Here is a 19,156-nt window from a genome sequence, read left to right as displayed (position 1 = left end):
CATCCCTCCCACAAATACTGGTGATAATATTCTGGCTGCTTAGTTTATAATCTTTTGTGTGTTTTTTCTTTTTTCAGTAGCCATTTCTCCAACCTCTATATCATGATACTAGATTTAAGTGATTAACCACTTTCATCCAGGTATATATGTTTTCTTTACCCCTTATCATGAATAACGGGATATGTTCTTTGTTAAATGGTCAACCCGGTGTTAATTTTCAGAGTCAATTAACCATCATGAGGCATTTGTTGCTGCAACAGACATACGAATATGTAATACTCTGGGTGGTTCACTAGTCTTTACATTTTCTGGTGCGTCGCATCCCATTTTAAAAATGTTATTCAGCTCTGGCTTGTAATGGTTGCAGTTAACTGAAGTGTATTACTATCATAGCTCTGGCTATTAATAATTTCATATGATGGGTATTTATCTCTGGACTTGACACATAAGTAATACTTATAGTTTATGTCAATTCATTCATATAGCTCTGGCTACTTTTGAGGGTGTCCATTGTTTTGTACTCTGGCTACAAAACATAGCAAATGGCTATTTTCTGTTGAGTTAAGCCACATATGTGGCTACTTATAGAAATTTTACCATTCTATATTTAACTGCCATAAGCTTTATAGGAATATGAAATCTAAAACATGGTGTATGCTTCTATTAGGCTCATGCATAGCAAAACAGAAAACATGTGTCCTTAAACAGCTGCAGTTGTGGTGTATTTCTGTGATTCTTGTGTCTAATGGAGGCATACACGCTCACTGCCAGCAAGCTAAGCCAATTTTATTGCCTTATTTGTATATTGTTTTCAACAATGTCATGGTTTTCAGAATTATGACTTCCTGTCCAAAATAAAAAACCCGCAAAACTAAGTCCTCAACAACAGGTCCAGCGACTCCCCTACAGAATGAAACATCAGAGCTAAAAGACTTGGTAACTGAATTTATTATATAGCTTATAACTAGTCTAATATAAAATCTGCGTAAAATCTAGAGAATGTTAGCGTTCAATATCCTGATAATTTATTGAACGCTAACTTTGCATTGCGTGAATTGTATGCGCCCGAAACATTCCGAGTATGAGCGTTCAATATTGACGTTACCTTAACGACGTAAACAAACCAAAATGTCAAACGACGGTCCTCCGAATCTGACAGAGCCGGTATTTGATATTTACTTAAGCAAAATGTTTTACTGTACATAAATTATGATGTCCCCATTTACAAAATCAGTTTGCTTCATGCATTAATGACGGGTTAAATATCGAACAGTTAAGAAATGCATGCTGTTATTGCACACTGCCAATATTGATGAATTATCGTCTATTTTGGAGTAGTTTGAGTGAAAGGGGATATAATTTAACAACGAAATACTTTAGCTATATAATAAAAGGGTTATTGAACTTATATAGGTGCATATTGGCACTCGTTGGCTGTCAAAATGCACTCGCAAGCTCGTGCATTTTCACAGCCAACTCGTGCCAATATTCACCAATATAAGTTCAATAACCCTATAGTACTGCAGCAGTCTTACCAATCATAGAAAGTACAATACAAGAGTGTTTAATCAAACTGAAAAGCAACCAAGGCTCAACAAGAATATCAACAGCCCTTAACCGGAAGAGAGTTTGAACAACAACACTCCAAATACATCAACTTTCAACGCAATTGTTGACTTGGAAGCTAACACAGGTATTACCTCACTAGCTCATGATATGCAACAAAATATTTCTCCTGTACGGATTTCAAAACCTGTGGGCTTGGGGGTGGACGGCAAAATCAAGGTCAAAATATTTACAAATGAGTATGTCAGACTGGCCTCATTGATCCCCACGTCTAGCTTTGAATAGGAACCAAATTTTAAATCGGTCGAAAAAGGACGGATAACTTGTTTTCGTCAAGACTAATGACAATAATCAAATCCCTCGCCCAATGGATGGAGGCTTTTCACGTCTTCGTTAATCTCCACTGCACTAAATACCCAAATGAAGTTGGGCAGCTTATGACATATGTCCAAATCAACCAGGGCATATTCAAGTCATGTGGAAATGAAGCGGCCATATTCTAAGACGAAAAAATTAGGCTATGGCGACAGGTTGCATGACTTTTCCATGATGCAATTGTTCAGGGATTAGACGTGAAAACGAAGCTAAAGAAGCAGCCCTTTTGTGCAACACATTCGAAGCAAAAATATTGCTTCACTTTCAACAACAAAGGCGATTTCTGTTTATATGCCAGTACTGCTCTGACAAACACTCAAGATCTCAGTGCACAAAAAATAGACAGGGACAAAACAACATAGCACACACAAAATCCTACAATAATGACCTGCACAGAAATCCATTTACTTCCACACAAAAAGAGACAGATAACTTTATTGTTACCCCAATTAGTGTGGATAAATTTGCTGAATATCTTTTTATTTTCTTACTTAAAGGGTTTAGACATGTTTTTAGAATTATTTACCAAGGTCATCGCCAGTTCCGCCTTTCAAAAGTGTATCAAACTATAGATGATGCTTTTCCGGCCATCATGGACAATAGGGTTGGAGCATGTTTAGGAAAATTCTGACTTAAAAAATGCTTACTAACAAGTATCAGTCGACCCTGATGACTTTGAACTATTAGGTTTTAGCATTAATGTAAACTTTTATTTTGACAAACCCCTCCCCTTTGACTTCAGTTATTCTTGCAAACTTTTTAAAAAGTTCATTTTAGCCCTGCAATGTATTCTCCATGATAAATATGCTATTGTACACTGTGTACACATCCTTGATCACTTCCTGTTTATTGAACTCGCCAGGCTGTCACGATGCACTCCTGGCATCCCGCACTCTTGCAAATGACATCAACCTACCAATTAAGTCGAAAAAAAAAACAACAGTACTTCCTTGCACAGCACTCACATTAATTTTATGGGCCTAGAAATAGACTCCATCAAATTTAAGATTAGACTTCCAGAGGACAAATTGCTATGCCTATAAGAAACACTTCATGTTTTTGAAAGGAAACATACAGCTCGCATTTTATGTTTTTGTTTATATCCCAAATTCTTTTAGGGTTGTGGAAGGTAACTACAGCCTTATTAGATGACGGAAGATACCCCCCATCTTTGACAATTTTTGTATATACAATTTGCCAAAGTATCTGGTCTTATAACTTGAGTTTTCTTCTAGTCATAATATTGTATTTATGATTCTTTATATTGTAGCTTTTTAGGATTGTGGCATTTTTGTAATGTTTTATTAGTCACAATTCCTTAGCATAAATTGCAGTATTGTGTTCTTAGTTTGTTATATTTTAAACTCTTTTTATATGATTTTTTGGCATAATACTTTGTGATTTATTAGTTAATAAATGACCATTTCAATTCTTTAAACTGTGTTATGTTTTTAATTGTTTCAAACAGAGCATCGCCCTATTAGTTATCCATCAATTAATTTTGGTAATCAACACCTGAACCTTTCATCCAAGAATATTTCCATTAGTATTTACGCAAAGGAAAAAAGTTTGAATCATAAATCATATTCATTGTCTCAAACCACGTCCGAAGTCCGCATGGGAGAAGATCGTATATTTTTACCCCCCCCCCCACCCCCTCCTACCTTTTGAAAGGTGAAACTCGGCGGTTAAAGCTGTGTGACTCGATGTTCATGTATTCTTTTTGTAAATAATTACTTTAAAGCAGATTAATTACTTCATAAAGTTATTAACTTTCCCTTGATTACATGCTTGAAAACATCTGCATGTAAAAGAAAACAGTGCGAATATAATTTAGAAAGTAAATATAGTAGCTACATATATAAATCATCCCACAATAGACGTCTATAAATAGACCCACGCGCGTCAGGGGAATCCCAACATAATGTATTAACTCATACGCAACTGTCTAGTTTTAAGGCTGAAAGAGCGTAAAACAACGAATTACTAAGAGGTATTTGATATTTTTATTTCTATTAAACTTATGGTACGGTACTGGTATAACAAAATACAGATAAGACCACCGATGATCTGAAAGTTTGAACTGATCACGTGACTGTCACTTGAAATGGCAGTGACGCGGTTATTTGTAAACAACGATTTAAAATCAAATTATTCGGGTTAAAACAGGTGAACTAATTTATGATATGTCGTACAGTCTCATAACTACATACGTGCGATGATTTAATAGCGTTTTTACGAGCTGGAAAAAAATATTGTAATTCGGACCATACAGCTTTAAGTAATGTTTTACTCGGATACATATCGTATGCTTGTTCACGTTGTTCACCAAACCGATCTCAAGAAAACTACTACAGAACGTAAAATTGCAGAAAATATAATACTTAACAATATGTAAATAATTAAATTATTATTTAACAGCCAATTAAGTTCATATTAGATATTCATCATCATGCAAAAGTGCCACGATATCATCAAACCGTGACCATGACCGGCACATGTTTTTCGAAGCCATCGTCACTTGATTTTGTCAGACACCTATTCAGGGTACTTTCTGCATGCTGCACGATTTCCATGGATATGGGAAGATGCGATTTTCTTTTGTAGTAAATGACACGCGACTGACGTACTTCATCTAACTAAATGCAGCGAAATTTCGGAGAGTTATGTTTGAATTCTTCATTTCACTACCGGCTCCAGATAATGGCAGTGTACGATTACAACACATTGAACAATTGTTCAATACTTTTACTTTATTTCTATAATGTCGGCTATTTGAATTATTTGAAGTTTAAGCAAAGAAAATATCGAGAGTTCAAACTTTAATGCTACAAAATATCACTCTTTGCTAAAATTAATATATTATTACCGCGCTGTATCCAAATGCCTGTGCTTTGTTGAGAACTTACATTATTTCCACAAAGATTTCTAGTGAAATTGAAATTGAAAACAAAAGCCAAGAATACTGCTTGGTTAGAATGTTTACATTAATCACCGGTAATTATGTAAATTGGGAAAAAAATATCAAACAATCGTTCCAGTTTTATACAAATGATAATATTGTGTTCTGGTTTAGTCCCCATTACGTAGCACACAATTTACATGCAACTTTAATTCCAGAGGGGAGCACAGGGGCTAAACCGGTTTTGGGCCCGAACTCTGTGATCACAGAGTTCGGGCCCAAAACAGGCTTAGCCCCTGTGGAGGGGAGGGGGTGTCCGGACCTCCACTCAAGATCCGCGCATGATTCGGATATAGTCATTAAGCATGTTTTGTGCACATACCACTAAATGCTAAGTGACCGACGTTGAGTTGAATGGTTAAAGTGTAAATGTAGGAAAAGAAAGTTCTCCTTATGTGTGAAAATCACGTTCTAATACTTCAACACCAGTTCCACGATTTAATGATGAAAATAGAAACCAATGACTAGCTATCATGTATTTTTAAATAAGACTATGTCACAGAACACGTGCGTCAGTTATCGACAAATGTAAGGCGATTCTATAAACAAAATTATTACAGCGACGTAGCAACAGGGGAATTTGGCCCACACATTCTTTTGTTTTGAGAATGTAGTTTTTCCATAAATTTTACATGCGAAATATGATTTATCCATCCCACCCCCCTTTTATGGTAGTACTGAATACTTGCGAAAATTTAAGCATGAAACGATTAGAGTTTTAAATCTGTTGACATTGATTGCAAATGCAGTCAGAGTCGTTCGTTTCTACTAAAAATTGTTTTCTTAAAAAATGTTTTTTATCTATTTTTTACATGTAATGATCGGGGTTCACCAGATTTTGTCCTCTTGGAACACACAATACAAGCGTATACTGTATCTTTTAGCTTACAAATGAGTAATAATTTAGATATCTAGATACTACATCGTTCATTTATCATCTACCAACATTCACTCTGATAGCAGGGTAGATGCGAATATTGCATTACCATATATATCATGGAGTAACCTCTCCTAAATGAGTTCGACAACTTTGTAATATAAACGACAGATCGATGAAGTTGGAATTGTTTTGATAGGAAACATGCATGTCATAAAACTACAGGTACTGCAGCATGTTAATAATGAACAATATATTGTAATGAATTGATTTTCAAGTGTATATATTTAAAGCAAGTATGTTGACTTGCTAATAATTGAATTTTTACGGGGGAAATACATGTATAACCGGATTTTACATTCGAACTCTCGCACTATTCTGCTCTGGTATAAAGGTACCGATTAAGCTATCGCGCTTTCATTTTCGATATTATTAAACTTGTTATTTTATAAACAAAGATTGCATTCGGTTGCAGACGTGCATTTTTAAAAAAGCCAGGCCAAAGCCATAATAAAATTCTTACTTAATAACATACATATTATGCATCATAAGTGAGTTTTTATCATTAGATGTGTCTGACATAATGTTTAATATAATATTAGAATAGCATTTGAAATTACACATGCAACATACCCAATAAGTTATAATTAGCCTACATGTACGTTAGAATATTATGACTGGTATGGCATATTTAGACATGTATTTTGATACGCATTGTAGCCGCCACAGTATAAGCACACCAATTTAGAGATAATTCATATCATAAACCATCTATGATAAAAAAGAATATGTGATTGAACTTTGCCATGTGTTACATTAATTGCGTTGATATCATTGCGTATCTATATCAAACATAAAACGAGTAAAATTGGAATCGGAAATATCTGTGTCGAAGATTCCAATTCTCTGATTACACACTATATTCTTCAATGCAAACTACGTAGAGTCTTATAAAATTTAATATGCTGTACATATGCATATTATTTATTCATTAAAATTGTATATATGAACACCATCAACGTTGAAATTTGTATTACAGATGAACGCAGGAAATGGTTAAACGTTAAATTTAATAGTCTGCTCATTTACCAACCAAGTCAAAATTTTGCTCATTACTGACTTTCAACATGATTAATTTGTACACAAAATAGCTTTGTGGTTGTTGCATGTGTTCTATCTTAAAAATGGTTTCAAAGGCATAAAAAACGGCTAATTTCGGCGATTTCGGTAAATCATGTCAATCGGACATACGGAAAATGACGTCACAGAACATATTACGTCACCAATTTCCACATGTATCATCAGGGTCAATGCCCTAGTGCATAATCATAATGATTAAACCAAGTGAAACCACATTTTAAATTTATCCTAATTTTGTGGCGAAATTTGGGCCTTAATGTACATTGCTCTTTGAATTATAAGAATCAAACATTTATCGAAGTTTGAAAATAAAATGTCCAGAGTTTACGCATCGATAAATTCTTCCAAAAGAATGTTTAATCCTATAACATCAAGGGCTTGGGGTGAAAAGCTGAATAGAGTGGAGTTGAGTGACATTAATCTGGAGTAAGCTACATTATACAATCAAAAGCTATATATACACATGTATGAACTAAATACCCATATGTAATGATTCAAAATAAGAGCAAACGTCTTATCTGCATGTATGTGTCTCGGTGATTTCAACATTTTAAACCTTTTTACTTCAGTTGACGGCAATTGATAGATTTTAAGAACAATTGATTTCCTGTCATTCAATGCTTAGTCAATTCTAAACGTTCATCATTTGGTATTTTATCTACCAGTTAAATTAAGAAAAGAAATACCCAATCATAAGTATGCAGTGTAGATTGTTCGGAAGCTAAATGTATGGCTTCGTATAATCAAACTGACTTGTCTGATTCATTGAGGTGAACTGTGAAATTAGAGTACAAGAGCTTGGAAAGAAGTTACAACATGGTGCACAACGTATCATACTAGCTTTTGACTCTTACTCCACTCCACTCAACTTTTTTCCCCAAGCCAACATCAAGAGAGTATCTTTGTTAATAATGAGTGGGAGAAAAGGGCAATAATGCTACAATTTCTGCAAGCAACAGTTCACCAGTAAACCTTCTAAATCAAATTTTCAAATACCGAATAAGTCAGAGGATGCAGGTATTTCGGGTTTGGTATCAAGTGTTGTGGCTGAGCATAGTTCAGATATTGTGGGTATTGAATGCCCACCTGTAGCGAATGCAGGTAAGAAAGCAGGATTTGTAAGCTCCTTTGCACCAATAGAAGTAAGTGTTTCAGACAAAGTCAAATAAAACATTTGATCAAAAAAAATATGTTGATATCTCTCTTTTGTTAAAATGGAAAAGGAAAATATAAATATTATATTAAAGTAGAACAAGATGAGATAGGTAAAGTCATTCACAATAAGTGGTCCACAGATGATTAAGTAAGGACAGACCCATTTTTTCCTTTCAAGACTGGATTACTGCATTTAATAGGCATGCGACTTTATATTGCTTTAAACATGCATTTGTACAAGAGAAGCTTTCAAAACGTATGGAATCAGGCGGATTACAGAAGAAAAGGTGGGTTGGAAAACATATGATAAGGAATTCAGGGAACTCATATAAAAAGGTGAGGTAGAATGGGACAAAGTCCATATCGAGATATTATATCAAAGATCACCTCAAGCAATCTATCAAACGTTTAGTAAAATTTCCACAGACTGATGAACATTTGACAAGTATAAGGACATTCCTTATGGAGTATATTTTACCTATCGCAAGGATGAGAGTTATTGTAGCATAAGTGCTTCGTTCAGATTCCAGCACAAAGGTTTTAATTGTGGTGGCATCAATCTGATTTAGTCATGTAAAAATTGCTTCAACGATTATTTCGTATCGTGGAAAAAGCTAGAATTAAGAAATCATTTCAGGTAATGGAAAACCAACCTACACTGATATTTTCAAATATTCAAAGGGAACCTATCCAACAAAAGGATTCAACTCCAGTAAACCCCCTTAGATTAGAGTACTGGTTATTGGCGTATTACATGCAAGGTGAATATAACGAATAGTGATCAATCTTATAACTCCTATACGCAATACAAAATAGATTGTTGAGCAAACACGGACCCCTGGACACACCAGAGGTGGGATCAGGTGCCTAGGAGGAGTAAGTATCCTCTGTTGACCGGTCACACCCGCCGTGAGCCCTATATCCTGATCAGGTAAACGGAGTTATTCGCAGTCAAAATCAGTGTACTAAGAACGGCTTAACAATCGGTATGAAACACATCGGACAGAATTTGACCAAACTCGAGGTTGTCTTGAGGAACTATATCGTTATAACGACCATATAATTTGTGAAATGCTGACTTCAATCGAGAATGTTGAAACCCCTGTACCATCAACTTGTTTGTCAGTAGCTTAACTCGATTTAAAAACTGACTATACCCAGAAAAAGCTCTTGCATATCGAATCAGTTGATATATATAAACATCATATGCAGGTGATAATAGAATATTGCTACATAAATGTGGGAAGTTGACGATGGAGAAGCTGAACTCATCCCGTTTGTCATACAGTTGAGTTGTCAGTTTGCCGTTAATGTCTACTTTCCATAAAATATCTAAGTATGAAGCAGAAGTGGAAGACTCTGTGGTGTCCTTTATTTCGAGCTCACAGGGATATATCAAATCGACATATGAATGAAAGTTAGTATTGTTAATAGACAGAACGTCATCGATATATCTAAATGTCAAAATGAAGACCACAGGAAGAGATTTCTTCTTCTCGCGCAGAAGTTTTTGAATAAATTCTGCTTCATATGAATATAAAAACAGGTCAACTAACAAAGGAGCACAATTCGTGCTCATGGGAAATCCAAGAGACTGTTGGAAGACCTGATCATCAAAGATCACGAAGATGTTGTCAATGAGGAACACTAGCACATTTTTAATTTCAACTTCTGAGTACTTGTGCGTGGAATCAGAGTGGTGTTTAAGAAAGTAAGTTTTTGAATGACTGATCACTACATATGAATATTTCCGTTTTCCGTTTTTGTTGAAGAAGCAACTGTCTATGATGTCAAAAATTCTAGTCTTTAATTCATTGTGAGTAATGGTTGTGTATAGTGTTGAAAAGTCATAGGTTTTAATGTTATTGAATTGGGAAAATTTCTGCGATTTCAAGTTTACTAAAAGTTCTTTAGAAATTTTTAGAATCCACATTTGATTATCATCACTTATGGCATATGTTGTCGCACAGTAAGTTTGAAGTTTCTCCTTCACAGCTGTTAATATTTTCGTGAGGAGCAAAGATAGGGGCTTGGTAGAGAACTTACTGGATCCAGCGATTTATCTTTCTTTGTAAGGGTTTTTATGTAGTTTAGGAATCCAGTATAGGTACTGTAACTCATATTCATTTCACCCATTGGCTGGGATATCAAATGTGTCTAAAACTGAAGCATGGTTTTAAAGAATTACATCTTTTGAAAGGACAGTTGGAGTATACGTATGGTTACCAAATGTGGAACTAATGCCAAGTTCGTTAAAATACAGTTGTAATAATTAGCCTTACAAAGACGTTACTAGCTTTGTCAGCTGGAACCATATTCCTCGTGTAACCTATTTAATTCTTTTATCACTTCTGTTTTACTAAACACAGAAGGATAGATGGTACGTAATTTTGTTTTCATGTGTCTGATGCGGGATTTTAATATCCCTCTTATGCTTTTAACCCATTCTGACAACGTATCAAGTAGAAACAGAATTTTTAGTTAATGGCTTTAGGTATGTTTTAATATTGTCTATTCAATGGAAATTAGAAATGGCATTTCAAATATCTTAAAACTAGTAAATAACTTACCAGATATTATCAACAGGAAGTCAGAGAAGGAGATATATTATGGACCCTTTTACCGAAAGACCATTGTCAGTTTTACATTGTTTTCGTTTAGGTCTAGTTACATTTACAAGAAAACCAAAGGGAGGGTACTGTATGACTAATCCAGATGGTGAATATGTTAATGCTGACATACCTGAGAAAGAGTAACTCTTCTGCTTAGGATGATATTCAAAACATTGAAACGTCTGGTAAAAGGATTATAGTGTTGCAAAAAAGACTTTCTAATGCATTTAGAATTATAAATCTACATGCATCACAGTTTAGATACTTCAGTTTTACGTGGCAGGGTCTTTGGTATTTTGACACATGTATTCAGATGGGTTGCAGTTATTTTAGTCATAGTTTAGTGGGGTACTTCAGTGGATAGCACAAAAATAGTAAGTATAGAATTAATGACGCATGTATTAGATAATTTTCTGATAGCAAAAAGGCATTGCTAATAGTGTAGGCCGGCATAGGTATACTTATGACTAAGGATAAAATGTTCGGTCCTGGCAAGGTTATTACTATTCTGAGATATGAATAAGACACTGAAATGATGGAGGCAAGACTACTTATTGCTAAAGTTAGAAATGTTAGGACACAGTACAGGAAATTTTAACAAGCAAAATTATTTCTTTGAAGGATGTAGTTAAACGTCTAGAATAACGTTTTGACTCTATGTGTGCCACAATTCATTCTGATCTAAATTGTGCTTATGTAGATGAGTTGTGAGCTTTTCATCACTCCTTATATTGTTGTGCATTGGCATTTGATGATTGATTACTGTCCTAATTTGAGAAATATACCTTAATATTTGTATATCCGAGAACTAATTTGTAGGTGAAATATCGGGGGGACTTATTTCTGAGCAAGATGCCAAGACCTTAGAAACAGGTTTTAGCAGAATTTGATCATTCTTATTTTTCGCCTTAATTGGGACACATGCTAGTTCTGAACAGAATGTAAATTTCCACGATTTTCATTGTCATAAGTGGAGAAACAATAGATACATGTAATACGGCGGTCTAGGTATTTTGATACAAAAAGGTATCAAAAGGGGCATTTAAATCCTTAATGATGATGCTTGTTGAGAAATATTCGCAAACCAATAGAGGCAACGTAGGTCTGACAACCAAATATTGTCTTATGATTGAAATAGAGAATATATTATGAAAACTTATGTCAACTAATATACATACACGTAACTGATATTCAACATTCACAAAATGAACAACATTATATCATATTGGTTTGTCATCAGAACAGAGGGAAGGAGGGGGTATATGGAGGCTCCTTAACGTACTCAATGGATGGATGAATGTAAAAGACAAATATGACCTGTTCATGAGGATTTCTAACTGATAACATAAATGCGTCGATGACTTATTAAATATCAGACTTATACTTCAAAAGGTATTGCAGGTTATATTTCTTGGAGTACTTACCAGTAGGTTCCGGTGTTTTAGAAGTAATTGAACCCATTTTCTACTAGTAGGATTTTTCAATCTTCACTATTCTGAAAACAAATGAAAGTGTCTTCTGTTAAAAAGGAATAGTAAGGAATGTTACTTGTAGCAAAACAGGTTTAATCAAACTATAAGATGTCTGAAATGTCTCATAGCTATTATGCAAGACTTTGCTGGTGGTTAATAAAAACGGAATGCATTAGGAAATATACTATAATTTAGATTTTCGCAACCCAAGGGTTCTGTTTGTAAGACTGATCCAAAATATTTATAGCGTTAGTGTTAATGTAGAATATCATATACAGTCTTTCAAGAGTATGGAAACGTTTGGGGAAATATGTGTATCTAAAACAGTAAATCTGTAGGAAAACCAATGCAAAGTACCCAAAACGTTCAGAAGGATAGTCGCAAGATAAAAATCGTTTGTTGTTTAATATTTTCGCCATATGTGTTAAAGTCAGAATATCATTCTAAAATTCTCCGACCCCGCATCTATTTTAGTAACAGCTCATTAGTAGTAATTCATAACAAATTGATGAGGAATGTATTGTAACTTGCTACTGTCCAAAAATATGGCTGATGTTATATTTACAGTTTATTTACATAACTGAAAAGACATTATTTGTCGAAATATGCATCACAATTGGTACCGTATAAATCTTACAATACAACCCCTGGGTCGAGGCCTCTGCTGGTGGACTGTGTTAAAGTTGTTAAAACTTAGATGATTTTTTTTAATTTGATAACATAGTTTTATTTTTTACCTTCAAAACATAAATTTTGTAGTGAAGGACTGAAAGCCTAATCAAGATAAATACAATTTAATGAAAGTAAAGGTAATATTCAAGGTCACCTCCTTTTTACAAATACATCGATAGAAAACCAGTGAATGAAAGTCATGTTTAAGGTGACATTTATATGTAAGGTCAGATACATTTCATGCAAATGATGTTTTTATTATGTTAAAAATGTTAAATCTTGCACAAAAGTCAATCTCGTGAAATAATAATTCTGTCCATGTTCAGGGATGAGGTTAAATTTATGTATTACTATATTATATATATTTCAACTTCAGTAATTCTATAAGATCCCTCAAACATTTAGACAGCTTTGATTGTTATGGATTTTAAAATCTTACGTGTATTGTTAAAAAAAATTGTAGATTGTTTCATCTACAAGATTTTTAAGGTAGTTCACTACACCAAGGTTCATGTCACGAGTTAGCAATTTGAATGTTATGTAAAATTATTTTTATCGATTGCTTTCGTTGTCTATCATCATGGCTCAGTGAATAAAGCATTGGGCTGGTGAACCTTAGATCCTGAGTGCAAATCCGCCATAAGCTGTTTTTCATATTTAATGAAATTAATTTTTAAAATTATGTTATTTTTATCAAAAATTGCATATTGTCTGCCTTTTTGACATATATATTTAAGATGTATCATATCCTTCATGATGAAATCATTTTTGTGCTGATTTGAAAAACTATTTTTAAGTTGTAGTAAGCCACCTCAATTCTCCTTGAAAGATTGATGTATTGCTTTGCACATATTGCTCTATCTCTCATTTGGTTCATAGACAGACATGACATTAGAAAATACTTTTCTGTATCTTAGTACATAACCTCTATTCATTTTTAGGTCAGTTGGTTAAAGGAGTAACATAAATATTTTTTTACAAACTTTGTTTTGTTTTCTTATGAGAGATTTATAGTCAGAAACTTGTGATAAGTACTTATTGTTTCTTAGTAAATGCATATATGCAATTGTAACTTTCCAATTGTCAATCCCTAAATTATTAATTATGGATTGCATGATAATATGTTAGACATACATTTTTTATCTGCTGCATGATTTAACGATCAGGGGATCAGATTCATGTTGTTAAATATGTGGATTATTTTGAAATTCTAGTAAAGTGTTGGTATATAATTACTATGATTTGTATAAGATACTTTGAATTACCAATTTTAGAATAAATATTTATTAAAATTTTCTTAAAATGAGATTTTTTCCCCTTTGGCATTGATATAATTGTTGCTATGGTATGTGGAATTCATTGTTTGGTGGATTTTATCGACTTTGTCAGATTTCCTAATGGTAGTATTTTCGCATCCCTTGTCGTGAAGGACTGAAAGCCTAATCAAGATAAATACAATTTAATGAAATATGCATCAAACTTGGTACCGTATAAATCTTACAATACAACCCCTGGGTATAGGCCTCTGCTGGTGGACTGTGTTAGTCCCCGTGGGTCTCTACAGGCCAGTAGCTAAGTACTTCGTTACTAACTTGAAAATACGGATGAATATTTAATTCCTGGGATAAAATTTAGAATTTCACTTCAAAATTAAGGATTATATCCCTCATGCATGGATCTGATCCTTGGATGAATTTGGCTACAATTTTTTGCACTCTGGTTTTCCTTTCAGCTCTTACAAGGTTACTGTTACTTCGAATCCAAACTTTCGGCTTAAGCATCACTGAAGAGACATTATTTGTCGAAATGCGCATCTGGTGCATCAAAATTGGTACAGTATAACTTTTGCATTACAAATATACACGTATTTACACATAACATTTATGTTGAACAACTTCAGATAGTTCAAGTTCAAAATCCATATGTATCAAACTCCTATACAGAATCATACATGTCCAAGATCTAATCCAATTTCAATATAATCGAGTCGATTTCGTCGTGCCTTACTACGATGTCGATATCACACAACGATATCGCATCTATATCGATAATTTCTATTTTAAATGTATCTGAATTACTAGTCTTAATATACACAGCATAATGGCTGTCTACGGTGTCGATATCATCGATATTGCGTCGGTATCGAATTATGATCGTTTTTGTAATGGTTCTATACAACATTAACACAACGATATCGTGTTGATTTTGATAATTTATATTTCAAAGGTGTTTGAACTAATAGGTTTAGTTTACACAGTATAATGTCTGCCTACGATGTCGATATCGACATTCTTAAAACGATATCGTATCGATATCGACGCTTTCTATTTTATATGTACTTGAATTAATGCTTTAAAGTCAATTGTATCATGTGAATATCAACATACGATGATACATGTTATAAATCAAATATTTTAAATATATGTATAATTATTGTTCTTTTCATTTATTTTTCAATAACGTATGTATACACATAAACATTATGCACAATATATACGCAATTCCTTTCCAATTTGAATACATCGCAGATTAAATATTGTATTCTTCATCAATACTGTTTGACACCATGTGAAGGCGACAATGCAATATTGTCATACAGTTGAGTTGTCAGTTTGCCGTTATTGTCTACTTTCAATAAAAAGATATGATAGTGTATATTAATAATATAATAGTCTTCATCAATAAAATTGACAATTGAAGATACCATATAGAATATATCCCAAAAGTGGGTACCCCAATATCACCGGCACCAGTCGAAGTCATTTATAAGTTATTGACTGTAAGTCTGTACATCGTTGAAACATTCCAACAAGCGGCTAGCATCAACAAATGTACAAAAGTGGTTTTTAAAAAAAATCCACATCTTGGTATGTTATTACTTCAAACATCCTTGACTGGTGATACCCAGTGAATATTCTCCCTGTTTGACATATTCTCCTTTGTTAAAGAGCAGGCCTCTTTCGATTACCATCCCTTCTTCATGTATAGTGTTATTTTCTATTAATTTAGATATGCATCATAAGGTTTATCAACCGGTGTTACGTTTATATTTAAAACAGTCCCGTGGTGATCCGGGCTAGAATAAGTCCTCAGTAACCCTTGCTTGTCGTAGAAGGCGATTGAATGGGGCGGTCCTTTGGATGAAACCGCAAAAATCGAGGTCCCGTGTCACCGTGAGTGTGGCACGATAAAGATCCCTCCTTGCTCAAAGGTCATAAGTACCGAGCATAGGCCGAAATTTTGCATTTTGTATCCATCCTCATGTAACTTCTTAGCAATTATTCGTTTAGAGAATGCACGATCTAACCCCTTATCAAACAACCAAAGACTTTCCTCTTTTTTTTCGTATTACAGATTACGAAAGCATCAATGCGTAACAAGCATCAAACTTTTTTGTCAGCGTAACTTTTTATTATTTCTTCGTTATGAATAATGTTTTAGACAAACTGTACAGGGTGTTTGGCTTCACGCATGACAATCTAACTATGATTTTCTTTAATTTACATAATAGAACGCAGGTAAGTATATTTTCTGTTCGGTTGTTAACTCTTTCCTCTTCTGGTCCATCTTTTCTTGACATGGATATTTCCAAAACTTTGTCGACGACAAAGGTGCGACGTGAATGACGCCGAAACATCACGTAATTAGTTTAGATAACTCGGGAAGATAAACTTTTGGCACATAGGTCAATGAATTAATTGTATTTTTCATTGTTTGTGTTGGTTGTACTTGACGACCCTTTTGATTTTTCCGAACAATTTTGTCAGATAACTGTACATCTGTTTAGTGTTATACATTTTATAACGAATACAAAATTAAGATTGGGGCAAACAAAGACCGGGAACATACTAAATGTGAGAGCAAGTGAATAGGAGTAATATGCATCCCCTGGTGACCATTCACATTCCATACCCACCGTAAGCCCTATATCTTCATTAGGTAAATGGAGTAAACTATAGTCATAATCACAATCATTATATAAAAATTATTGTTGCGTAACACGACAGGCATAATTCAATCCAATGACAGCTTTTAATTCACAATTAGCTTATTATAACGACCATAGAGTTTGCAATATGCTGACTTGAAACAAAACCTTTGCAACTTCTGCATACAGGGAAAATTGCAACATATGTTGAACATACTGCAAAGTTCAAAGAGATGATTAACACAAAGTGAAAAATCAATATGTCTAACATTTGCTCAACATATGCTAAACATATGAAATTTTGAACATATGATTAACGTATGATCAAAAAGGGGGTTGCGGTCTATGTATTATACATATTTTTCTTTGTTGGAATACACCCACCATCCCTCAAAATCGCTGCAATGAGCCTAGGCCCTGTTTTATAGAGGAACGTATAAATAAATCACAATGTTTTAACACAATCTGAGCAAACTGGTTTTAAAGTAAAATAGACACTCTTTGGACTTGATATTGTATGAGGTGGCACTAATCTGTAAACAAAAAAAAAAAACATATCCTATCAAATATGACCTGAAATTATCTTGAATTACGTTTCTCGCAAAAAACCTTGCAAAACAGTTTTGTCGTTATATCCGTCGATGTAATTTACACGTTTGACACTCGTTGTTTATAAAGTTCCTGCAGTTAAAGCATCGATGTAACTAAGAAGATTCATACCACATGTGCATACTGGCAAACAATCAATCATGTCAGGGAGAGCGGATAAAGACTTTCTAACAGTAAGTAGAAAAATGAAATTAATGCCAAATATATGCTTACATTCAAAAGTATCTTTTTTGTATATAAAGTCAGGTTATAAGCAGTGTATATCAGAACTAAACAAGGAGAGAACGGTAACCACAAACGTCGATTTAATTTGTAAACGATTTGCTAATGTCAGCACAAACATTTGCATATTAGGCATAACAAGTATAATCTTTATAATGATATTTAGAGGTATCACTAATCACAACAACAAATGGAAAATGTAATTGAAGATTCCTAAAATGCTGCTCGTTGCCATGAAAATGCAGCTGTTTGCCCGATACATCATTAGAACTCTACAGGACAAAGTTGTGGAAGAATCTCAACAAGTTCAATTCATATGAAATTCTCATTTATTGTTGAAAAAAGTTCACAGGAACATATCTTTAACCCCCACCCCGAACACGACACAGGTCTAAATTTACGTTTAACACATTAGATAAATTATATATATGCAAGGTGAAGATAACGAACAGTGATCAATCTCATAGCTCATACAAGCAATACAAAGAGATAGTTGGACAAACACGGACCCCTGGACATACCAGAGGTGGGAGCAGGTGCCTGGGAGTAGTAAGCATCCCCTGTTGACCGGTCACACCAACGCGAGCCCTATATCCTGATCACGTAAACGAAGTTATCCGCATTCAAAATCAGTGAATGAAGAACGCCTTAACAATCGGTATGAAACACGTCAGATATCATTTGATCCAATGATAGGTTGTATTGCATGACTAGATCGTTATAACGACCATAGAATTTGCGAAATGCTGTCTTCAATCGAGAATGTTGAAACCCCTGTACCATCAACTTGTTTGTCAGTAGCTTACCACGATTTAAAAACTGATTATACACAGACAAAGCTATTGCATATCAAATAAATTGAGATATATAAACACCATATGCAGGTGATAATGGAATATTACACAAATATGGGAAGTTGACGATGGAGAAGCTGAAATCATCCCGTTTATCATACAGATGAGTTGTCAGTTTCCCATTGATGTCTACTTTCAATAAAATATCTAAGTATGAAGCAAAAATGGACGACTCTGTGGTGTCCTTTATTTCGAGCTCACGGGGATATATCAAACGACATATGAATGAAAGTAATTATTGTTAACAATTCGTGCCCATGGGCAATCCAACAGACTGTTGGAAGACCTGATCACCAAAGACCACGAAGATATTGTCAATGAGGAACTCTAGCATATATTTTTATTTCAACTTCAAAGTACTTGTGCGTGGAATTAAAATGGTGTCTAACACAGTAAGTTTTTCAATGACTGATCACTAGATATGAATATTTCCGTTTTTGTTGAAGAAGCAAATGTCTATGATATCAAAAAGTCCAGTCTTTAATTTATCGTGAGGAATGGTCGTGTATAATGTTGAAAAGTCATAGGTTTATATATATATATATATATATATATGTGTGTGTGTGTGTGTGTGTGTGTGTGTGTGTGTGTGTGTGTGTGTGTGTGTGTGTGTGTGTGTGTGTGTGTGTGTCTGTGTGTGTGTGTGTGTAAGACTCTAAAGTGCGATGGTTTGTTAACGTTACGGACGGCAAAGTGCGATGACCACGCCAAA

The 19,156-nt window shown here is 34.2% G+C and overlaps 1 protein-coding gene across 2 annotated transcripts in view; it reads right to left on the bottom strand.

The window, feature by feature from the left end:
- Positions 1-19,156, bottom strand: part of LOC125675357 (uncharacterized) — a 240,366-nt gene that overhangs the window by 202,717 nt on the left and 18,493 nt on the right. For both annotated transcript variants that reach the window (XM_048912969.2, XM_048912970.2), the window contains exon 2: positions 12,112-12,182. In XM_048912969.2, coding sequence (XP_048768926.2) covers positions 12,112-12,148 — 37 coding nt within the window. In that variant the 5' untranslated portion in view covers positions 12,149-12,182. The remainder of the gene's footprint in view (positions 1-12,111; positions 12,183-19,156) is intronic.

This window comes from Ostrea edulis, chromosome 3 (genome assembly GCF_947568905.1).
Source record: "Ostrea edulis chromosome 3, xbOstEdul1.1, whole genome shotgun sequence".
In the NCBI taxonomy this organism is placed as follows: domain Eukaryota; kingdom Metazoa; phylum Mollusca; class Bivalvia; order Ostreida; family Ostreidae; genus Ostrea; species Ostrea edulis.
The sequence above is the reverse complement of the archived record's forward strand: the minus strand, read 5'-3'. Positions and strand labels throughout refer to the sequence as shown.